Raw genomic sequence first — 25,756 nt, 5'->3', positions numbered from 1 at the left:
TTTCATAGAATAGTTTGTAGACTCCATATATAGTCCCTGAGTGCCAGAAGAGCAGGATTCCTCCTTAAGTGACCCCATTTTAGAAACTACACTCCTCTGGGATCTTATATACAGGTATAATGATGATTTTGACCCCATGAGTGTTTTCCAGAAACAAGCAGCAGTGGATGTTGCTAAATGAAAATATGTTGTTGAAGTGCCCAGTACGTTGTGCCTAGCTCATGCTTCTTGAGACATGGACCCTGTAAATTAAGCGGGCTCACATCGTTATGTTAATGCCAAGTGTGGAAGCTAAACTGAGGTTTGGGCACATTCTGGGAGTCAAGAGGATGGGGCATTTGGATTTGGGAGCGCAGATTTTCCTGGATTTCTTTTGGTGGGAGTCACATCACTTTTTCTAGAGCCTTTGTGCTACCAATAATGTGGAAGCCACCTATATTTCCGTTAACAGTCTTTTTTTGTGGGTTGAGAAGATTTTATTGGTGATAATTTAGGGTGCATAACATCTTGATTAGTTCATATTTATGCTGCACTCTACTTTAAGCACTTACATCCAGGTTTCCATCTAAAGCTACAAAATACGTGATTCAAATGAAACCCCCAAGTGATCCAGTTACTAATGAGGCAGCAGAGGTACACCATCTGGCTTCTGTTTGGCAGTGTGTGTTTTTTAAGAGGTGTAGAAAACTTTATTTTTTTGAGTCCTGTGTCATTATACAGGCAGTTCTCCTGTTACTCCCATCCTATGGCTGGCGTCACACTTGTGAGTGTGATGCGAGAAACTCGTGTGAGTGTCTCGCATCAGTACCCAGTGCTGCCACCGGCACTCGGGACTGGAGTGTACGGCTGCATAGAAATGCATACAGACGCACACTCCGGTCCCGAGTATCGGCGGCAGTGCCGGGTATTGATGCAAGAGACTCGCTCGAGTTTCTCGCATTGCACACGCAAGTGTGACCTCGAACTATGGCTGGGTCTCACAGGCCACTGTACTTGGCACACTATGAGATCATTGTTTGACCTCCAGGTGCAGGGACAACCATTGGCTCCCCGTGATTTTATCACGGAGAAGCAGATTGCTGTAAGAGAGGGAGCCCACTCCCTCTCACAACCTTCCAAATGCCACGATCGTCATTGAGGCTGAACTGTCCCTGGCTGTTACCCCAAGAGCTCTGCTGTCAGCTGAGCTGAGTTCCTGGCGGTGATCGCGCAGGGAAGTTCATGTATTTCTATGCAACTTGGGTTGGAAGAGATCCCGGCCATTACTTTGAAAAGTCATAAAATGTTATTGCAGCTCAAAATTGCTTAAGAATGTTTCGACTTTTGTCTTTTTCACAACTATTTTTCCCAGCTTCCTCAAAGTAGGTGGCGGCGTAGTGTGAGCTTGATGCCACAGTTCATCTAATTCATTACGAGCTGTGGCATTCTCTACTTCAGAAATCTCAGCCCAGTCCTGGATGGAGCAAGATTTCTGGCATTATGCACGACCCTTGTCAGGCTCTCCAAATTTATGGTGAGAAGTGCACTTTGTCATATATCAAGAACCTCTGACTCCACCATGCCCCCTCATAAATGCCAGTGAGTGAGAAAATCGCCAGTCTTGATGAACCGGGGCCTTTTACTATAGAAGGCGAATAGTGATTTTTTTTAAAAAAACAAATTCCAAAAATAATTTTTAAGTTCATGCATTTAACTAAAAACAAAAATTGTCCCAATAGGTGTATAACCCTTTTAGCCTCTCATTCAGGTGTATTTAACATAGGCTATGGTGTTCCTCTCTTGCCCCTTTTTTTTCTGCAGACGTATTTGTCTGTTAAAAAAAAAAACACAAGAGACATCCATTTTTTTTATCCAATTTGTGAACCAAAATCTCCCATTCAGGCAAATGTCTCTGTTAATAAACACTACCCAAATGTCGTCCGACTTCAATCTGTCTAATAGATAGCAGAAGCTTGCAACATTTTTTGTTTTTTATTTTATATACCATAAAAAAATTTGTGTGAATTCGGCCTTGCATGCATCTATTACCTGATTACATGAGGAACACGCTCGCTGTAAGTTCTCAACGTGTGGCCTATGTGTTCCATGTGCTCCATGCCATGTCTCTAGATGGTGCTTTTGCACTGCCTTCATGCTGCTCAGTGCGGTGTAGGATCGTAGCCTTGAGGGTTGTTATTTGAGCAGGGGTACACCGAAGCATTGAGAAATACAAGTGTAAAATATATGAACCGATGAAACTGGCAAATGTGAACCAATGCTCTTTTACAGCACATGGCCCCTGCTGACATTGGTAATAATGCAAGGGTCACAACAAGATTAGTCAAAAGACTTTGCCAAAGGTCACAAATAACTTCCAGCCTTGTTAACTTGATTGATGACAATACTCCCACCCACTTAGTTGATGTGACCATCTTATAAAGTGGAAGCTTCTATAGAATTATTTAGCCATTTCTTTCTATTTATTTATATAGCACAAACAGGTTGACGCGTTTTGCATACTGTAATTATAATGTTTCTTGTGACTTACAGTTTATTTTCCTATTTTACATACAGTGCCTACAAGTAGTATTCAACCCCCTGCAGATTTAGCAGGTTTGATAAGATGCAAATAAGTTAGAGCCTTCAAACTTCACACAAGAGTAGGATTTATTAACAGATGCATAAATCTTACAAACCAAAAAGTTATGTTGCTCAGTTAAATTTTAATAAATTTTAAACATAAAAGTGTGGGTCAATTATTATTCAACCCCTAGGTTTAATATTTTGTGGAATAACCCTTGTTTGCAATTACAGCTAATAATCGTCTTTTATAAGACCTGATCAGGCCGGCACAGGTCTCTGGAGTTATCTTGGCCCACTCCTCCATGCAGATCTTCTCCAAGTTATCTAGGTTCTTTGGGTGTCTCATGTGGACTTTAATCTTGAGCTCCTTCCACAAGTTTTCAATTGGGTTAAGGTCAGGAGACTGACTAGGCCACTCCAACACCTTGATTTTTTGCCTCTTGAACCAGGCCTTGGTTTTGTTGGCTGTGTGCTTTGGGTCGTTGTCTTGTTGGAAGATGAAATGACGACCCATCTTAAGATCCTTGATGGAGGAGCAGAGGTTCTTGGCCAAAATCTCCAGGTAGGCCGTGCTATCCATCTTTCCATGGATGCGGACCAGATGGCCAGGCCCCTTGGCTGAGAAACAGCCCCACAGCATGATGCTGCCACCACCATGCTTGACTGTAGGGATGGTATTCTTGGGGTCGTATGCAGTGCCATCCAGTCTCCAAACGTCACGTGTGTGGTTGGCACAAAAGATCTCGATCTTGGTCTCATCAGACCAGAGAACCTTGAACCAGTCTGTCTCAGAGTCCTCCAAGTGATCATGAGCAAACTGTAGACGAGCCTTGACATGACGCTTTGAAAGTAAAGGTACCTTACGGGCTCGTCTGGAACGGAGACCATTGCGGTGGAGTACGTTACTTATGGTATTGACTGAAACCAATGTCCCCACTGCCATGAGGTCTTCCCGGAGCTCCTTCCTTGTTGTCCTTGGGTTAGCCTTGACTCTTCGGACAAGCCTGGCCTCGGCACGGGAGGAAACTTTCAAAGGCTGTCCAGGCCGTGGAAGGCTAACAGTAGTTCCATAAGCCTTCCACTTCCGGATGATGCTCCCAACAGTGGAGACAGGTAGGCCCAACTCCTTGGAAAGGGTTTTGTACCCCTTGCCAGCCTTGTGACCCTCCACGATCTTGTCTCTGATGGCCTTGGAATGCTCCTTTGTCTTTCCCATGTTGACCATGTATGAGTGCTGTTCACAAGTTTGGGGAGGGTCTTAAATAGTCAGAAAAGGCTGGAAAAAGAGATAATTAATCCAAACATGTGAAGCTCATTGTTCTTTGTGCCTGAAATACTTCTTAATACTTTAGGGGAACCAAACAGAATTCTGGTGGTTTGAGGGGTTGAATAATAAATGACCCTCTGAATAAACTTTTCACAATTTAAAAAAAAATTAAACAAAGAAATAACATTCTTTTTTGCTGCAGTGCATTTCACACTTCCAGGATGATCTACAGTCCAAATGTCACAATGCCAAGTTAATTCCGAATGTGTAAACCTGCTAAATCTACAGGGGGTTGAATACTACTTGTAGGCACTGTATATACACTTTAGAGCCAGGTTCATACAATGTAGGTGTGAAAGGAAACCAAAAGACCCAAGGGATTTTGAATCTGATTCCGGGAACATATCTGTAAGTCAACTTCAGCTGGTCACTCATATGGATGTGTACCATAGGGATAAAAGTGTTGCCCAGAACCGTAGGCAGCATGAATCAGAGCCTGGCTGTGCAATTGCAGCCAAGTATGTTTTAGGCCTCATTCAGACATCCGATTTTGTCACGTACGAGAAAAATGGACCGGTTATTCAAGTCAGACTTTGATCAGTGTGTGGTCCGAGTGTCGTCTGATTTTCTCTTAGGGTAACGTTACACATAGCGATGCACCAGCGATCCCGACAAAGATATGGATCGCTGGTGCATCGCTAAGTGGTCGCTAATGAGCTGCCACACAGGCAGATCTCACCAGCGACATCGTTGGGGTCGGGGGTCGCTACTTACCTGTGAGACGAGGCGATCCTGACGTTCTCCCGCCCACGTCCATGCGTCGCTCGTCGTCACAGCAGGAAGCGCCCGACGAGAAACGGTCCAGGACCTTCTCGCGCGACCAGCGCTAACCAGCGGGGGAGCCGGTCGGAGGTAAGTATCACATGTAGCGATATCGCTAGCAATATCGCTGCTACATCACAAAATCGGTGACTTTACAGCAATATTGCTAGCGATATCGCAGTGTTTAACGGGGGCTTTATGTGGAGAAATTTTTGTAAAAATAGTCCCAACTTCTCCATTCTGACAGACTGTGAAAGATCCAATCGCACATGAATAACATCCAAATGCGGTCCGATTTTTTTCACAGACCCATTGACTTGCATTGCCAATTTTGAGCCGCCCCTCGGATCTTAATCGGGCAAGTCTCTGCGATGTGAATGGCTCCATAGATTATCACAGGCACAAGTGCTATCCGTAAAAATCACAGATAGCACTTGCATGCAAAACTCGGACGTCTGAATGAGGCCTAACTCTGAAAAGCCGCAGCATTTCAGAGAAAATATACTCTGTGAAGCCAGAATGGGATCATAGAGAGGGACCTGACCTAGCCCGTATGGTAAACAGAAAAAAAATGAATGGCCAGAATTGTCGGAGGTTTTTTTGCTTTATACATCTCCCTAAAAAAATCCAATGCAGAGCGATGAAAACCTTGTATTTGTCCCAAAAGACTATCAATAAAAAGATCAACTCCCCCACACAACAAAGAAGCCCACCCACAGAACCGTCAATAAAAATTAAAAAAAAATGTCACATATCTCAGAAAATAGCGTCACAAACCAAATTTCTTTCAATAAATTTCTGATTTTTTTTTTTATTCCAAGAGTTAAAAAATGACAGGTTTGGTATCTCCGCACTCATACTAACCTGGACAATTCTGTAGCCAGGTCATTTTGATTTTATTGCACAATTTCACGACACTTGGAATTTTATTTTCCGCTGAATTGTAAGGTAAAATTAATTGTGTCATTCAAAACTACAATTCGTTCTGCAGAAAAACAAGTCTTCATACGACTATGTGGATGGAAAAATAAAAAAATGACTCTTGGGAGAAGGGGAGGAAACAATGACAGCACAAAAATGAAAATTGACAGTGGTGAGAAGAAGTTAAAGCATGATATAACTTCTTTACTTTCCTGAAAAGAAAACTTTCTACGAAAAGAACAAGTAAAGTACCGTAGGTCCGAAATAAATGAAAAAACAATCTCATATAATCCATCCACTGATATAAATTTTAATCATGTCTACAGATTTCCTTATGGCGAGCAGAAAATGTGATTTCTGTAGATTATGGCATCTATAAGTACTGTTCACACCACTGAAATAATCAGCTTCTTGTGATGGAAATTGTGTGTTAATCTTTAACAGCTAGAAATGTAAAAATGAGGATCACATACTGTGTAAATGAAGCCAAGAACAAAAACGTCTAGGAAAATGTCCACTAAGGCAGCAAAAAATGCAGCGGGTGCGGAGTTCTGAAGTAATGCATATATTTTACAGTCCCAGAATAACTAACGATGCTGAAGTTGGTTTCTTATCCATCCAGTTTCTTATTCCTGGCTGAAGTTGGTTTCTTATTCGGCAACTTCTTTTTTTTCTGTTTTTTACAGGTTTAACGTCAAATATGTGTGGCTACTTTTAAGAGCATTCACATCAGGAACTCGATTATTAAACGGCGTAACAAGAAAAAATTAAAAACGCCAGAATTTGTTTTTTTGGTCACCGCTATATTGCAATAAAATGCAGTAATGGGCGATCAAAAAATCGTATCTACACCAAAATGGTATCAATGGCTTCACTGGCGATTACGCCGTGGTTGTACTATAACTAGCAAGCATAGAATACGACCTCTTTTAACTGCTTCACAGTTTCTGATCCCTTAAGCGGTTAAAAAAAAGTAACAAAAGACTGAACAGCAGTGTCGTTTTTCCGTTGCTTTGCATTATGTTCACTTTTTTGCAGCTTAGTGATGCTTATTACATGCGGAATCTGACTGAAAAAGTCATTATGTGCTCATAGCCTTGAAGGTAATGGTGTAATTCCCCATATCTGTGCGTAACACAGATATTTTATTCTGAACCTGCTAATAATAATGGTTATTTAACCCTTTTGTACATTAGTCAATACTCCTAATTTAGGATTTAGAATTAATCCCAGCTCCAGTACTTCTTGCCTCCTCTGATGTCTTCACTTCAGGTAAAGAAAATGAAAGGTCACATCTTGTCTCTGTCATCTGTGACCTTACTCGGTAGAAAACCTGACAGTAAATGTGTAATGAGATGAGATAACATATAGCGGTGCTACTGTGTATTCATCACACTTCTAGTTAAACATCAGATCATTTCTACCAAAAATCCATTTTGAACTGTCTTAAAGAGACTTTCTTTCCTGGATCTGAAAAGTGACTGGTGTGCACCGATTGCCTCCTGCTGCCTGCTCAAAGCTCAGTTCCTTTCCTCCTGCTTCCAAACTTTTTCTGTTCCACAGCACAGGGAAGGTGTATTTTAGATTTACCACTGCACTCCCCCTGCCTCAAGACAGCGCCGCCCTTAGGCCAGAGTCACACTAACCTGCGCAAAATACGGTCCGTAGTTTACTTGCGTAATACGGATGAATGACCACTAAATAGTGCTCCGTAGGTCATCCGTAAGCAAGGTGAGGTTGCGTATTTTGCGCATGTCTGCATCCGTATGTAATCCGTATGGCATCCGTATGCAATCCGTATGGCGAGATTTTCTCGCAGCCTTGCAAAATGGACATTTAACGGTTTTGAGGCCTGCTAACAATTTAAATCATTAGCCTGCACCCTATTTAGACACTCAGAAACAGGTGGCTGCCTACATTCTGTACATTTGTCACCTTGCTTTCACGAGGTGTGTTGGTGTTCTTTGTGCAGCATGGCAGAGGGTCTGCGATTCAATACAACAGAGCAGGTTCTCTTTACCTGGCTTTTGTCACGGCGCTTTGGGCAACCATATCCTGTGATAGTGGATCCGCGGAGGAGGAGACGCATGTGGGTCCATCCACTTTTGAGGCAACGACTCACAAGAGGTCATTTTCACCGCCTCTATTCTTCTCTGCGGGAGCATCCGGATAAATTTTACCAGTACTGTCGCATGAGCATTTCCACATTTGATCGACTCTTGGAGACAGTGCGCCCTGGGATCACCTTTCAGGACACAAGGATGCGCAAAGCCATATCTGCAGAGGAGTGACTTCTACTCACAATACGGTATGTACTACACAACCACATTCTCTATGTTCCTAATGTGTGTGCTAAATTATGTTTTTTGGCCCTCTTGGACAAAGTTTAATGCCCTCATCTTACTCCAAATATGTTTCACCTGACACAGCAGAATGTTACATCTAATATGTCCTGCATATCACTTAGTCATTGTGCCACCAAATATGTGTGTGTTCTTCTCTCTCATTTCCTGCCAAGTTTGGTCGGCATGTAACTGATTTTTTTTTACTTTAGCCATTCTAAACTTTACTATTTCTGTTGTTCTACAGCTTCCTGTCCACTGGCCTGTCTTATGCCGCCCTCCACCATGAGTTTCTCATTGGAAAGTCAACCATTTCAGGCATAGTGAGGTCTACATGTGCAGAAATCTGGACAAGACTCCATCAAGTGGTCATGCCCGAGCCCAGGATGGAAGACTGGTTAAGGATATCAAGGGACTTTGAGGAGGACTGCCAGTTTCCAAATTGTATTGGGGCCCTGGATGGCAAACATACCAGGGTGCGTAAGCCGCCGAACTCAGGCTCCCAATTCTTCAATTATAAACATTACTTTTCTGTTGTATTGTTGGCTCTGGCAGACCCTCAATACAAGTTTATAATTGTTGACATTGGGGCCTATGGAAGGACGGGAGACTCTAGAGTCTTCAATACTTCCATAATGGCTCGGCGGCTACGCACCAACCAGTTGGATCTACCACCACCACGCCAGCTACCAGGCTCCCCCCGAACAATCAGTCCCTTATGTCCTTGTGGCAGATGAGGCCTTTCGGTTATCGCGCAATGTCATGAGGCCATATCCCCGGCGCAACCTTGACCACAGGTGTAGAATTTTTAACTTGCGCCTATCACGTGCTAGGCGACTGGTGGAGTGTTCCTTTGGGATTCTTTGTGCCAAATGGCGGGTACTCCAGTCTGCCATTCAGTTGAGTGAGCAAAATGTGAATGAAGTTGTGAAAGCCTGTGTTGTTCTGCATAACTTCACCAGGATACATGATTGTTCCTCCTCTGATGGTGTTGTGCGTAGGCCGGACAATGTGCGCAGGGTGAGACCACCTATGAACCCTCAACGTAGACTGCTCTCTGGCCTAAAAGTGCGTGATATTTTCACTAATTACTTTATCTCACCTGAGGGGGCAACTTCTTGGCAAGAGCATGCTGTGTCTATGTTATAATTTGTTTCTTTAAGTGTGTCTAAATATATATTACTCAAGCCTTTATGATTCTATGAGTGTTTCATTGCATTGGTTGGTGTCTGTTAGTATGTTGTGAGGGATTGTGAAAAATCACACAGACGTTAACTAGAGTAGACAGATTTTTAGTTTTGCCTTTTTTTTTTTTTTTGTTTTGCTTAAAGGCAAACATAATATTGCCATAAGACAAATTTGGCAATGGCCAAAATGACCCTTTGTGCCTTCTTTAACTTGTTGTAAAATTAACATTACATAACAAAACAGCAACAAACATTAGGCACTAACAACATTGCTGCATGACTAGATTAAACTAGATTTGCCAACAAAAGGTGAGCTCCATCACCAAAATAAAGGCAACAAGATAACACTCACATTTCCTCATAATGTTTTCCAATCATAGAAAGATTCCACCATGACAGGCAAGGCTACCTCACAGCTTTCACACAGATATTACCTGTCTGTAGAACAGACAATATTTAAGCATGCTGTACTGGAAAGGATGAAAATACAAAACTCACTTGTTAAGACATAGAGAGAGCGTGATATTCTGAATGCTGGTCGCCTTGAATTTTTTTACTAGAGATTGCTAACAAAAAAGGTGACTACTTAACTAAGGTGAGCACGCCTTTCCTAGGCGTTAGCAAGTGAGTAGTGTATTTTCAACCTTTCATTTTACAGTATAGCGCATTTAAATATTCTCTTTTCTACACACATGTAATATCTGTCTGAAAGGCGTGAGGTAACGTTGCCTGTCATGATGGATTGTTTCATATGTTTGGAAAACATTGTTTAAAAATGTGAATGTTAAATTATGTTCTAAATGTTGGTGAAGGAGAACACCTGTTTTTTTCATTTCTATTAGGAGCACCAGTTAAATCTCACTGGACATCTCCACCCATCAGAATCATAAATCCTCATAGGTTGTGGAAGGGGAACGTGGAAGAACAGCCTGTGGATGCTGCTGGACATTGTGGCCAACATCGCCCTGTGTGGGGACATACTGTTGCCCATGATGCTGGAATTGTCCTGCCTCCTGGGACTGTTGTGGATACTGGCCAGAGTAATGATGATGGTGAGGGGCTTCTTGTTGGCTCTGGTAGGCCCGTGGCTCATACCCACCAAGATAGCCAGATCGTCCCCAACCAGGCTGGGACCAGCCTCCAACACTGGGTGGGTACAAGTGGCCATATTGGTGGGGTTGGCTTGAGGAAGACATTTGGGGCTGCGGAATAGAAGGTTGGGTAGGGGGAGGAAGGGGTTGAGGTGTTGGCCCACGTATTATGGGCTGTTCAGACCCTGCTTGAGCAAGCATCTGTGTGGATGGTCTCATGCGCATTAAATTTCGTGGTGAGAGCTGCCACCTCTCCAGAAATTCAAAAACCTCATATGGGGTATTGGGGGGGTGCTTGCATCAAGCAGGATCTGAATACATCCCCTAATACGGAGCCGGACCTCACGGGTAAGGGCACGGAGATAAAGGGTGAGGCTACGTGCATAGGCCTCCTCCCCATCATCTGTAGTTACTCTCGACAAATAATTGAGCACCCCTGTGTCCACATTGGTCCTGCTCTCTTGAATAGTGACCTGGCGCCTTCTTCTTGTTCGCTGTGATGCTAGAGCAGCCTGTGGGGAGGACCTGATCTGGGCAGTTGGGCTGCTGCTCAAGTTGCCCGGCTCTTCCAGGATGGGTGAGGTGGCAGCAGCAGACCGTCCTGGTGGTGTTGTGTGTAGGCCAGCCATTGTGTGGTCTTGTGATGCCTCATCTTCAGCCATCCTTCTTGTAGGGGGAGAAGATGGGCCAGCCACCTCATCCCCTACAGGATCTATAATGGGCTCTGCCTCTGAGGCCGTTCCTCGATCCGTAAGGTTGGATTGAGTTCTGTTATGAAATAGAACAGAGGCAAAAATACATCAATATTTTGTCCCTGTAAAGTATTTGTGTAATGTATTTGTGTAATGTGGTGTGAGGTATGTAATTACGGTCTCAGATCCAGAATTGGGGCGAGGAAGTCCAGACGGTCATAGTATATGTATTTTCTTTTCACACGTCCAGCATCCCCACTCCTGGACCGCTGCTGGCGTTCCCGGCGGAACTGGTCCCAGATGCTTCGCCAGCGTTTCATCACATCTTCCACTGCAATGTGACAGGAAATATTGTCAAAATCACATATTTGAGAGGTCACATTTTCTAACAGTAGTCTAGGCATGGGGCCTTCTGGGGTGTGCGTTATACCCATGGTGGCATATGTAATTGGGCCGATACACAGGGTCTCATTAGCTACACTTAAACTAATTTTATTGGCTAGGAGGATGAGGAGCTTGTGGCCTAACCCCTAATTATGGCTGTGTGAAGCCACGTGTCACATCCAAATGTAACGGCCTCATGAGGCTAATAAAAGTACATGCACAGGAAGGGGGGTGCTGATTGTAGATTCATTTTTAAGCGTGCGCTAAGGTTAATGATGTTTTTATGGTTGCACTTACGAATTTTATGCTGCTCATCACGTGGTCTGTCACCAAAGTCATGGTACATCTGGCGACAGATGCGCCTCCATGACGCCTCCTTTCTTGTCCGGTTAGCATAATTTGCATCGCGTGGGTCCCATATTTCGGGACGCTCCTGCACCAGCACAATTAGCATCTCAACATTAATGTATGTGGACGCCATGCTGCTGCTGTACTCCGTGGAGGCGTACTTCCTGGATGTCTGGAGCGCTTTTTGAGCTCATTTGCATGTCTAGGCTTCCTGATGATGGATTGACCCATTTCCTGTCACCAGCCAAAAGACCTGCGTATTGCTCGCAGGTCACAGGTGTGTTCTGTGTGTAATCCGTATTTTTTGCGCACCCATTGACTTGCATTGGCGTACTACGGGCGTAGTACGCTGACAATCGCAGCATGCTGCGATTGGCACGGAGCGTAGGATACGGATGAGAAATATACGCCTGGTGCGAGTGACCCATAGAAAATCATTTGTCCGTGTCTAATGCGTGCTTTTAGCGCCTCTCACTCGCCCAGTGTGACTCCGGCCTTACTCTTATTTCCACTGTGAACCTTTGCTTTCATACGGATCCACATGGTATTCCAGCAAGTAGATGGCTGCAGTCTCAACATTGCTACACCTACTGGCATAGCTCACAAGGTGGGCATGTAACTTAAATTTATTTTGTAGCAACCTTTACTACCCACAGGAGCAACTGTGTGTTATTGGGGTAGCTGGTGATCATTTAGATTGAACAAAATAATACAGGCATGGGGCATGTTTTTTGATGTGCCTGTTTTGTTTCCCTGCAATGTGATTGTTGGGTGCCAATAGTTTGCTATGACAGCCAAGGGTTTGTTAAAGTCCACCATGCCTGTCTTCACAGAGCTCCATTAAAACTAAGCCTGTGGCTGAGCTTCAAAGGAGAAGGAAGTTAAATCCTAGCTCTGCAGGGTTTGATTAGACGCGCCTGCCTAGCTATGTCGAGCCCTGTGCTCATTTTGTGTCAGACTGCTGGGGAAAGGCGAGTGGAGTGTGTTGGAGCTGGTGAGTGACCAGCAAATGTGAGCTGTATCTGGAAGAAAAGATCTCTGGTGTTAGGAGTCACAGCCAGAAGCTGAGAGGGACAGGACTGTAATCTGTTCAGGTGAGCCGGCACTGACCTATGTTCCCTGCTAAATCACATGTTTATTTGCTGTGATACCCTTCTGCCCAGAAGAGGCTGTTTTGTTTGGAAATTTTGGAAAGCAATAAAACAGCATGTTTAGACTAGACCACATTGCCTGTGTGAACGCTACCTGCTGCTGAGCGTGGATCTCTGAACTGTGGTATTTTTTCTTATTTTTGATCACCATTAAAAAATGTTGTAAGAGGCGATCAAAATGTCTTAGGTATCCTCAAATGGTATCAACAAAAAGGTTGTCTTGCCACGCAAAAAATAGACTTCCAACGTAAAAGTGACTTCTGGTTCACACGTAAACCCTAGTGTTGGAAGAAAGTTAGAATTGAAATCACGTGAGTCAGAAAAAGAACAACCATAGCGGCCCTGAGAATTTGGTGAACTTGACGTATTTTAATGTGGCTACACTATTACACATATTTAGCGAATACAATTTTTGTTGGGAGTGCTTCTTTAGTTAAAAAAAAAAAAAACCTTAAAAAAACCTCCTTTTAACTCAGATTCCTGGACCATCGTAGGTGTTGTGTGAAGGATTTTATTTGCTTAAAGCAGCATTAATTCCACAGTGCTTTACAGACCTCATCATTAGGGCAGAGTCACACTGGTGATATAAATGGTAAAAAATAGCAAAAATGCCCTTAAATATGTAGACACACAAAACATGCATAAAAACATACAAAGCCTGTATCTCTGTCCAGGAATAATATTGACAGTGGTCGGACAAATAGAGGGGCCGATAATCTCAGTCATATGTATAGCATATTTTTATTAGAACATGCAAAAATATCAGGTTCTAAGACTAATAATACAGGGTGGGCAATTTATATGAATACACCAGGGTGGGCCATTTATAAAGATGCAATCCAAAATGGCCGACTTCAAAATGGCTGCAATGGTCACTACCCATCGTGAAAAGTTTTTCCCCTCCCATATACTAATATGCCACAAACAGGAAGTTGATATCACCAACCATTCCCATTTTATTTAGGTGTAGCCATATAAATGGCCCACCCTGTATAATAGAGTTCAGTGTTTACACAAGAAAAGACCAGTAAAGGAACGGTCTCACCAATTTTTGTGGTTCAAGCAGTCCTACTAATAGCTCCTTTTGCCAGTTGAAAGAAGGTTCTGGTTATTGCCCCTGTCAGTCTCTGTTGTACAGATGGACCCTGGAACCCCAAGACTTTTTTGCTTACAAGAGCAGTTGTCCACAACTAACCCATAGTTAACCCTGGACTGATCCAGCGTGTCCCCAACGCGTTTCTTCAAAAAAATGATTCATCAGGGGAATAGCACTATGTCAACTATGTCATCAGGATCACAGAGCATAACAGCCCTCACTGGGGATGTAAGACAGGCAGTGGCACCCAAATAGTGGGTCATTAGGTTTATCGTAATGAGATATATGTGAGCAGGGCGCTCTGGTCAGTTAGACGTAGATAATATGTCGAGGTGCCGCATCTAGTAGTTAAACACCTGAAATGGGATAAAGGGAGAGAAAAGAACTACAAAAAGACTCCCGCCCCCCCCCTCACGGGCCACCCCGGAGCACGGGCATATCATTAACTTAAAACTGAAAATAAAGATTTCACAACAACCACAAGACGGATTTCACCAACCCAGGTATCATTTTAATCAGTATAATGGCGTCGACCTGACACTGTCTGTTGGTTACTGTGCACAATCCTGCTGACAAGTTCCCTTTAACAAATGGGCCACAGAATTACAGGAATGTCAGGGGATTGATCATGGGTTGTGATGCTAAATTTCTCACTCTTTGGCTAATTTTTTTAATAGGGAGCGGGACATTTATACTTCTGTCACATCTTAGCCTGAGATGGAGAGGAGCAAAGTATTTCCGACAGCAAGTCCAGACTGGTTTGGTTACAGTATGGGCAGTTCGGTAAGTACATGTAAAAAATATGGGGAGTACAAGCATACTTAAATAAGTGGCATATAGGTGGCGCTAGAGTTTCCATCTTTCTGGAGAACAATTTATTTTATTGCATATTATGTCACTAAGTTGATTTATTTCTTTTTTCAGTCTTGGTACATTTTTGTTCCTACGAATCCTCCGAGATGGGCGCGATAGGAGATTTGATAAAGTGCAAGATAATCCTGGAATGTTTTTCGTGTACTGGACAGTGCAAGGTGAGAAGTTGCAAAGAAGATATCAATGTGCTTGAAATGAATGGAATTTTGGAATCTTAGGCCCCGATTCATCAACACCAGCGATATTTCTCTCTGACCTTGATGAGGAGACAAGAGTTGGACGCTCCCGATTCATTACGTGGAACATGCCCCCTAATCAATCAGGAGCGTTTGACAAGTGTTGTTCACATCCGTGAGACCTGCCACAAATGTTATTCCATGCTAATACATGCCAATTCCTGTTCAGTCCACCGCCAAGAACTATCATACAGTATACACCATGCAGCGTCCTCACATAAATCGCACATGTCTCACTGTGTAATACTTTGAACATGACATATATACATAGACGCAAATATGAATGTACAGTGGCCACAAAGAAAATGGCCGATTCATCACAATAAAGTGCCATTTCCAATATGGCGGAATCCCCGCTTCCGCACCTGTAGTGCGTCATTATAATTGTGCATACGCAGGAGTATAGAATAACATAAAATCTCACTTCCTTGCTATTTCTTACTATAAGATGGTGCCTATATTTTGCATAGTAGTTATGCATGTACAGTATGCAGAGGGAGCGAGTACAGACATGGATGAGCAACATATATATTGTAGCTTCTACATCTGTACTCGTTCGCGTTGCTTCTGTCGCTGAGCAGTGCTGTGCCTTCGTTGCAGGTGACGAGGGGCAAGAACGCAGCAGTCCTGCTGAATATTCTTGGACTTCTGATACTGTCCAGGGAGCTTGTGGATTAATCCTTGAACATGGGTTTTATTTATTATAGGAAAAAGGATTCTTGCCGGCACGCTGAACGGGTAAAATGCAAAAAAAAAAGTGTATTAGGCCATTTTAAAATAGAAAAGGATTAAAAAAATCACCTGACGCGTTTCTGGCACAATATTTGTGCCCTTAGCCGTAGTCCTATGACCTAGGTGTTCTTTAATCTTTTTTTATTTTAAAATGGCTTAAAAGTGGTTTAGCAAACTTTTTTTTGCATTTTAACCGGTTGATGTGCTGACAAGAATCCTCTTTTTTTTTTTTTTTCCTACACCACTGTTGTGTTTACCAGAGGGACCGGCACCCACTGGGGACTTATGAACTAGAGCCTCAGTCAGATACAAGTATCATTGCCCTGACCCTCCTTCTGTTTATTGTCTTCTGTCGATCTGGAGTGGGGCTTTACGCTATATAAACCCCTTCCTCTCTGCCTCCAGTGCCAGTTATCTTTTTATCTATCTGGTTCACTCCTTCTGTTTCTCTGCTACCGCTTTGTTAGTTTGATTCCTGTTTCTGACCTTAGCCTATGGTTTTGACTACTCTTCTGTCTGACAATTATGTCCCTGTTCGTGACCTCCTTTTATTATTGATTCGACTTCCTGACCATACTTTACCACCCCGTTCCACCGGCCAGCAAACTCAGGTACCAAACTCAGGAACCCCTGTTTAAGTCCAGAACCCTATATAGGGAATAAAAAGTTGAAGACCAGGGAAACGGAACCTGGACAGTACAACTCCAATCACTATGTATTGGCCAGTCCCGGTACTGCAGCTCATTTTCTATTAAAGCAGTGGTTCCCAAACTCCAGTCCTCGCGGACCCCAACAGGTCATGTTTTCAGGATTTCCATAGTGTTACACAGGTGAGAGAATTCCTGATGCCTTGATGATACTTCCATCACCTGTGAAATACTAAGGAAATCCTGAAAACATGACATGTTGGGGGCCGTGAGGACTGGAGTTTGGGAACCACTGTATTAAAGGTAAAATATTGAAAGGATGCATAAATATATTGTTTTCCAAAAATAGCAAATGGCTGTTTCTGAATATGGCGGTTGTGGAATGATAAATTTGGTGCTCACCATTTATCCCAGTTTTGTGCTGTGGAATCGTAAAGTCATGTTGTGGATCAGACTTACCACTGCACTCCCCATACCACATCAGTAGGTATTTTGGGAGATGGAGGAGCGGAGCACCAATCTAGGGGAGAAAACAGTCACTGGCAAACAGAGGGCACAAGATAGGATAATAGATGAGAAATGTATATTGGGTGGAAAATCGCTTTAAAGGTATAGGAACTCAGTCATTATCCACTAATGTATGCAAGGTAGTTTACGATATGACACCATATTTATCTCATGTGTTATGAACTGTGTATTCCAGTGGTGATGACAAGAAGAGGGTTTTAATCAATTTCACTTATTAGTGACATCACAGTGACATATAGAGGGTTTTTTTATGCTTTTTATCCAGCATCGGTCTACTTATTCTTTCCCAGGTATATGGATATTTGTAACATTACTTCCATCCTTAATGTTAAATCTTGAGACAAGAAACAAGCCTCTGGGGCTGACGGACTACCTGGGCTGGACCTTGTGGTCACTGGGATTTCTCATACAAGCAGTTTCAGATCAGCAGAAGTGGCGTTTTAAAGCTGATCCCGATAATGCAGTAAGTGTTGTCCTGAATTTCTGGTCCCACATATTCATCACTGGGTAAACTGACCATTTATTATTAATGTGTTAGGATGGAAACTTCACCACAGAACTGTGTGTAATCCATATAATTTTCCTCCAAGTTGTAGGAAACAGTACAAATTATTTGTCACTAATTAGTGATGAGTGAGCACGCTCGTGTGCTAATACAGTGTCTTCAGCATGCTCGAATACTATGTTCGACCGCCGTGGCGGCATGTCTCATGATTTGTGTGATTTGTCTACATAACATGTTTAATAAATTTAGTTTTATTCAAAAACGCTGAAAAAAAACAAAAACAGAAAAACCTGTTTGCTGGTTTTTTGTTTTTTTTTTTTTACAATTTCTCATTGCTTTCTATGGTTGAAAAAAAAATGATCCTAAAACGCTGAAATTACATCATGCTGCAGATTTGAAAAAAGGTACCTTGCTCAGATTGTCAGGAAAAAAAAATACAGCATAGAGGATTTCTTAAAATATAACTTTAAATAATTTCAATAAAATCTCATAACATAACCCCAATCTAACACAAGATTTAACATCAACCTCATTAGATATTGGGTAGCAATAATAAGCCATCCTACGCAACAATAGCCCAATTAGCCATACTGTACAGGAGCAACCCCATGAAGTGATGTAGTGAAGCCACCAGGGGGGAGCTGGTGAGGGAAGAGAGGTTACACACTACGGGTAGCAACACTGAGCAACCGCACAGGTAACGAGAGAGAATGGTCAGACGAACCGAGTCAGAAACTATCAGGGGCAGACGTACCAGAAGCAGCAGCAATACTCGTAGCCAAAATACCAAGCCGAGGGTCAGAAAGTCAAAACATGAGCACGGGGTCCAAAAACGTGGGGTGGAATACGTGATCAGGGTACAAGCCGGGGAATCAAATACCAGAGAGGGAACATAGCAGCAGCGACAAATACCAAGAGACGGGGTCAGAGATCAGTCCGGGTCATACACGTGGATACAAGTCAAAGGCAGGAGGATCACCAAGGTACAAGGGTCAGAGGCTCTAAACTGGAAGCTTGAGCTATCACTAACACTGGTCAGCAGGCTGTAACAGACTGAAATAGCCCAGCTAGCTCCAGAACGAGGCTGAGGAGATTAATCCCCGCATGACCAGTCCAGAGTGAAGAGTGAGCCTCTGGAGAACCGCACGAAGATGACCCATGTGACTTTGTCTATCAGAAGAATATATGAGTATATCATCAAGATAAACTACTACAAAGCATCCAATAAAGTCAGAAAAGACATGGTTAATTAAGTTCTGGAATACCGCTGGTGCGTTAGTCAAACCGAACGGCATAACCAAATTTTCAAACAGACCCTCAGAGGTGAGAAACGCAGTTTTCCACTCATCCCCCTCCCGCATACGGATGAGATTGTATGCTCCCCTGTGATCCAACTTAGAGAACCACCTGGCCCCCGACAATTGATTGTACAAATCAAGTATCAGTGGGAGAGGATAAGTGTTTCTTATGGTGATCTTATTCAGTTCTCGAAAATCGAGGCATGGGCGTAAGACACCATCCTTTTTTTTTTTACAAAAAGAACCCCGCCACCACGGGAGAGACAGATGGCCATATATGCCCTTTACGGAGACTTTCAGAGATATATTCCTTCATAGCAGCCCGCTCAGGGCCAGAGAGATTGTACAGAAGGGCTTTGGGAAATTTGGCACCGGGAACAAGATCAACGGCACAATCAAATATGCGGTGTGGTGGTAGAACCTCAGCCTCCTTTTCGGAGAACACATCCTCAAAATCCTTCAGGTACTCTGGAATACCCTCCAGACTGACGGATGACATAGACACAGTAGCAAGACAATTTTCAGAACAACCAGGTCCCCATTTAACAATATCCCGGGACCCCCAGTCAATAACCGGGTTATGCCGTTGCAACCAGGGAAACCTTAACACCAGGCCAGCAGGGAGGTTATCCAAAACAAAGCATGACATGCGCTCCTGGTGTAGGGCCCCCACCCTGAGGGTGAATTCTTTAGAACTGAAATTGAGACCATCCTTAGTGAGAGGTATAGAGTCAATAGCCACTATTTTTAAGGGAGTCTCCAACCTAACTGTCCCTAATGTACAGCGGGCCACCAGCTTAGAGTCAATCAGGTTCAGGATGACCCACAGTCTACAAAAGCCGAAGTATGGAAAAAGCTGTTCTCAACACCAAGTTCCACCTTTAACAGTATCTTTGAAAATGAAGAAAAAGGTACCTGAGAGTCTGGGTGACCTCCATGATGATCACCCAGACTCAGCCGCTTGATAGTCGGTGGACAGGAGAGGCAGTCCTTTTTCCAATGTCTTGGATCTCCGCAGTAAAAACACAACTTTCCATCACGTCGCCGTTTCCTCTTTCTCCTGGGGGTTGATGGCTCCCACCTCCATAGGTTCAGACGGAAGCAAAACATCAGGGTTAGCAGGGAACAACGGAATCCCTCGCTGTGTAACACCTCTCTCCCGCAGCCTCCGATCCATACAGATAGCCTGAGTCATAGACTCCCCCAATGAGCTGGGAGGTGGATGGAGAGCCAGAGCATCCTTCAAGCAATCTGACAGTCCCTTCCTGAACAGACATCTCAGTGCGGAGTCATCCCAGGACACCTCAGTGGACCATCGACGGAATTCAGAGCTGTACCATTCGGCTGAGTGCTTCCCCTGCCCCAGACCCATAATAGTGTCCTCTGCCACCCTAACACGGTCCGGTTTGTCATAGATAAGCCCTAGGGCCTCAAAGAACCTATCTACCAACATCCGTTCAGGGGCAGTAGGGGGCAGCAAGAAAGCCCAGGATTGGGGACCCTCCCTAAGTAAGGAGATAATAATCCCTACCCTCTGAGTCTCATCCCCAGACAATCGGGGTCCAAGAGAAAACCATAATTTACAACTCTCCCTGAATATGTAAAATGTATCTTTTTCGCCAGAAAACGTGTCAGGAAGTTTAACCGAGGGTTCAGGAGGGTGCAAAATAACATCTACAGAGTCACCTGGTGGACTAACAATATGAGAGGTGTTTCCCAGCATGGTCTTAATAGTCTCAGTCAGTTCTTTCTGTAAGTGGGTATGAGACGTGACAAGGGACTGATGGTTCACAGAAAAATCCCGTGCCATCTGCGTCAAACTGGACACTTGATCCGCCAAGTTATGCAGCGGATCCATGACCAGGGAAAAAAAAATGCAAAATCCCGTTTAAATGTATAGGTTAGTGATAATGTAGTGAAACCTCCACCAGGGGGAGCTGGTGAGGGAAGAGAGGTTACACACTATGGGTTGCAACACTGAGCAACCGCACAGGTGTCACAGGTAACGAGAGAGAAAGTTTCTGGCTCGGTTCGTCTGACAGTCAGGAGCAGACGTACCAGAAGCAGCAGCAATACACGTAGTCAAAATACCAAGCCAAGGGTCAGAAAGCCAAAGCAGCACGGGGTCCAAAAACGTGGGGCGAAATACGTGGTCGGGGTAAAAGCCTGGGAATCAAATGCCAGAGAGGGAATGTAGCAGCAGAGACGAATACCAAGAGACGGGGTCAGAGATCAGTCCGGGTCATTCACGTGGATACAAGTCAAAGGCAGTAGGATCACCAAGGTACAAGGGTCAGAGGCTCTAAAACTCGAAGCTTGAGCTCTCACTAGCACTGGTCAGCAGGCTGTGACAGACTGAAATAGCCCAGCTATCTCGAGAACGAGACTGAGGAGATTAACCCCCACATGACCAGTCCAGAGTGAAGACAGCAGAAAATAAACTCCAGACTGGACCATAACAAGTGATGCACATACATGATGAGCCATATTAACCCAACAATAGCCCAATCAAGCATATATAATAAACACAAAGACCCATAACTCGGGTAAACTAAATCTACAAAAAAAACAGTAAGGCAAATGCCATATAAAGTGTCAGTGCATAAATTCTACAAAGACGTGTAGATCTCACCCATTCAAGCCATAGAGATGTCAGACTTCAAGGGTTTCTGTAGTGGTAGACTTGATTAACCGATCTACGCTGTTGTGCCTTCTGTTGACTCACTCCCACCCTAACAAGGGCAGTACCTTGTGTGGTTCTTATGCTGTTGCCCCAGAAAAAATCTCTACCAACATATTTCTTTCACTTGGGTACTGCCCTTAAGGGCTTGCTCACGTTAACGTATAAAACGTACCGCCGATGTTGCTCCTGAAAAGTTGGACGAGTGGAATCCGGATGTGTCAACTTATGTAATGCGAGTGTCATTCAAGTGTGCGTTTTTTTTCCCCTCACCTAGCCTCCGTATGCAATGTGTTTTTAACAAGAACTTTTACATACAATAATTCTCTGTCATTTCAAGCTAGTTTTCTCACTACTAAAACAATCTTATATATAGATATAGATAGATGTCAGTGATATATGTAATCCGTGCTTTGAGTGTGTAGTTTTCTATACTTGTTTTTAGCTAATAAGTAAAAGAAAAAAAGGCATGTGGTCCCCCTTGTTTTTAATAACTTTATAGTTCTGGGGCAGTTAATTATGGATCTTCCCAGCCTATTAATGTCAGCTCACAGCTGTCTGCTTAGACTTTGCTGGTTATTTAAAAATAGGGGGGGGACCCCACATCATTTTTTGGTCCCCCTTTTTTGTATTTTGATTCTTCAGTCTTATCACACTGACGGTGCACACAGATGATACACACGTACGCCACACGGATGGTGTCATGCTGACACACAAATGGCAAATGGACACAGACCACAGACCTCACCGGTACTCACATATCACTGAAAGACTGAAACAGGTTTTTTTATGAGAATATCCCTGTATTTCGCACTATCCATCCTCCCCTGGACTCTGACCATTTTCCCTGTTCCTGCTGATGAAAAATATCCCCATAGCATGATGCTGCCATCACCATGTTTCACTGTGTGGATAATGTTCTTGGGGTGATGAGCTGTGTTGATATCATGCCAGACATAGTATTTACCTTGGTGGCCAGAAAGTTCAATTTCGGTCTCATCTGACCTTCCTCCATACATTTGGAGAGTCTCCCACATGTCTTTTGGCAAACTCAGAACGAGCCTTACAAATTTTGTGTGTGAATAAAGAGTTTTTTTCTGCCCACTTTTCCATAAAGGCCAACTCTATGAACTGTACAGCTTATTGTGGTCGTATGGAGAGATACTCCAGTCTCTGCCCGCCGAACGCAAGAAAATGGAACTTGTTGCATTCGACGGGCACGTCAAAACGATACACGCGGACGCATCCACATACAACGCATGTCTCTGCGTACACAATGTTAAAGATAGGTACGCAGGACGCATGCGGAAGTAGGCGGAGCTTAAGGAAAGAAGTCCGCAGCACCACGCTGCGGACTCAAATGCTAATGTGAACCTGGCCTAAGTAAGATAAAAGCTCTAATATCAGAATAAAACGCAGATAGAAAAAAAAAAGTCAATTGCAAACTTGCTTATTTTCATTATGTCTAAAGAAATTTCATAACATGAGTATACCACTTTAAGTCCTGGCGGTACATTGAAAGCAAGCCTGATGCAATCTAAATGCCCAAAAAACATGGTGCACTTTATGTATTGCTGTATTGTTATTTACGTGCAGCTGGTGGTGAATTCTTGTATCAACAGCGTCGGACTAGTTCATGCTTTATATAGTTTATTAACTTGCCATTTTACTGCCAGTTTCTTGGCCTTTAAGCATCACTGGTGTACTTATATTCTAATTACTTTAACTGGCTCATATAGGTCACCAGTCCGGTTTATGGTATTTTTACCATTATGTATTGTATGCGATTTTTTTTTTTTTTTTTTCCTTTTTTTTTTTAACTGTAAATTTTTAGTAAAATTTTGACAGAAGAAAATAATTCAGAACAAACTTTTACAATACATAAAATAGGAAACAAGAAGAGCCACAGCGAGTCTCCGACCAAAATACAACAAATGTAACCTTAAATGTACAAACAAAAAGACAGGACACACACCACAAGGAAGGGAAGAGGAAAGGATTAACTCCGAAAGGAGGGGAGACCCAGAGTACTAGGAGTGGCCTATTCTGTCCTCTGAACCCAAAAGTAATCCCAAGGAGCCCAAACCGAATCGAAGCTCTCCACACTCGCATTTAGAATCACCGTCATATATTCCATCCTTCGGATGTCATTAACTCTATGAAGTAAGTGTAGGTGGGAAGACGGGGAGGTCTTCCTCCAGTTGAGAGCGATCAGACATTTAGCTGCTGTGAGAATGTGTAGAAGCAATTTAGCTGATTTTTTTGCCCATCCCTATAGGGGTAAGGTTTAACAGATATATGACCGGATCCAGCCCCACTTCTGCATAAAGGACCTTAGAGATCAACAATCTCACCTCACTCCAGAAACTCCCAATCCGCTGACATGACCAGAAAATATGATATAACGTCCCCCCATCAGAGTCACAGTGCCAACACGTTTGGTATTGAGGGGTTCAATCTGTGAAGGTCAGGAGTGTGATACCAGAACATAAGTATCTTATACTGGTTTTCCTTATAGAGGGGGCAAATAGAAGACTTAGCCGCCATTTCCCAGATGATATACCAGCTTTGAAGAGAGTCTTCTTTTCCCAGAATATACTCCCATGTGCACATGTAAGAGTGTTTTGACTGCCTACCCTCTAAGGCAGGGTTCCTCAACTCCAGTCCTCAAGGCCCACCAACAGATCATTGTTTCAGGATTTCCCTTGTACAGGTGATGCAATTATCACCTGGACAAGACTAAGGAAATCCTGAAAACATGACCTGTTGGTGGGCCTTGAGGACTGGACTTGGGGAACACTGCTCTAAGGGAGAACACAGAATTTGATATATTTCCGATATTAAACCTTTGGTCGACAACCCTCTCCTGCAAATCCTCTCAAATTCAGTCGGTAGGGAGACCCTTGAGTGATTTTTCATTTTAAGAAAGTGTTGAGTATTATGTACAGTGTCGTTTGTAGGTTACTACATGTAAAGTTTGCTTTGATATTTGTGTTGCTTAACAAGTAAACTAAAGCAACATGACATTTTGGTATCTGTTTAATTTCTATAGGGCAAATTTATCCAGAGTGGTCTGTGGGCATACAGTCGTCATCCAAACTACCTGGGGGAGATCCTGCAGTGGAGCGGCCTGTTTCTGTCTGCCTCATCAGTGCTAAGTGGTTACCAGTATCTGAGCCTTGTATCACCAATATTTGTATGGTTCCTACTCAATTATGTCAGCGGTATTCCCATTCTTGACGCACAAGCAAAGAAAAGATGGGGCGACGACCTAGCATATAAGAACTATGTCCATCAAACACCTGTTCTCTGGCCATTGAGATTCTAACCTCTGCCTCCAGAAGCAATGAACATCATATTGTTGGCCAGTTTGTTTGTTTTTACGCAATGACAGTATGAAAAAACATTTCTAGAAAAGTCTTCCTTCCATTATGGAATAATAGTATTATTTTCCCCATAAGTCAACAAATTGTTAAATTAAAATCTTTTGAAGAATAAGAAGTTTTGACCTTTTAGCTTAAAAACTTTATCTTGAATTGGGCGGAAGGATGACATTTGGGAAAAGAAAACATAACAGGAATGATGGAAATAAAAATGTAATCTTTCTCTAGGGGCTACCTGTTGTATAAAGCCCCTAAGTTTCAGTCGTTAGTTACAGTATGTACTTTATAATAAAATACAAGTTCTGAGGTTAAAGGTCAATTTCTTCTTCCACATATAAAGATGCACACCTATCAAAGTTTTTCTCCACTTAATATATTGCAGTCATCATATTATACAGCACTGTACACTTACAATTGCTCATTTTTCCTTTCTACCCAGATAATTCTTCTAGTTTCTCTGCTCTATGTAGAACCAGGAAATCTCTCTTTTCTCTGCATTAAACATTCCCCTATTCATATCCTGACCCAGCTGCTCCCTCCTCTCTCCTGCCAGAGACTTTTGGGGTGACTCATGACTCATACAGGGAATATTGACCTCCTGTTTCTACATAGAGCTTAGAAGGATTCAGCTAGTCCATTTTATCACGTGATATCATAGACCTATTGAAAAAAAAGAGAATGAACTTGGTAGAATGGAAAAATGAGCATTTGTAAGTACACAGTGCTGTATAATTTGATGAGTGCAATATATTAAGAGAATAAAAATGTTGTTGGTAGTACTTAATTAAGCTCTGCGGTCATGTGATGCAAAAATCTCATTCTATAAAAATGAGCAACGATAAGAAAATTCAAAGCAAATGAAATGAGCTAAGGATGAGTATCCGTGAGTATAGAAATGATTCATACAGGGGAACCATGGAAGTTCCAGGTGTTGCAGCTGCTTAAATAATGCACCCAATGGCAGCTATCTGAAAGCAGTCTAAAGTGCCAAGAGAACTTTTAAAGGGTTTT

At 43.0% G+C, this 25,756-nt stretch overlaps 1 protein-coding gene across 1 annotated transcript in view; it reads left to right on the top strand.

Moving 5' to 3' along the window:
- The window catches only part of LOC141049571 (uncharacterized), a 41,010-nt gene extending 15,952 nt beyond the window's left edge, over window positions 1–25,058 (top strand). Inside the window, exons 2-5 of the mRNA XM_073546135.1 lie at window positions 14,541–14,646; window positions 14,788–14,894; window positions 17,170–17,342; window positions 24,415–25,058. Of these exons, the coding sequence (XP_073402236.1) occupies window positions 14,541–14,646; window positions 14,788–14,894; window positions 17,170–17,342; window positions 24,415–24,690 (662 nt within the window). The 3' untranslated portion in view covers window positions 24,691–25,058. The remainder of the gene's footprint in view (window positions 1–14,540; window positions 14,647–14,787; window positions 14,895–17,169; window positions 17,343–24,414) is intronic.
- The last annotated feature ends 698 nt before the right edge of the window (window positions 25,059–25,756 follow it).

The sequence above is a fragment of the Dendrobates tinctorius genome, unplaced genomic scaffold (assembly GCF_039654945.1).
Source record: "Dendrobates tinctorius isolate UK_male_01 unplaced genomic scaffold, ASM3965494v1 ptg000145l, whole genome shotgun sequence".
Classification (NCBI taxonomy): domain Eukaryota; kingdom Metazoa; phylum Chordata; class Amphibia; order Anura; family Dendrobatidae; genus Dendrobates; species Dendrobates tinctorius.
Note: the sequence above shows the minus strand (reverse complement) of the source record. Positions and strands in the feature narration are given on the sequence as shown.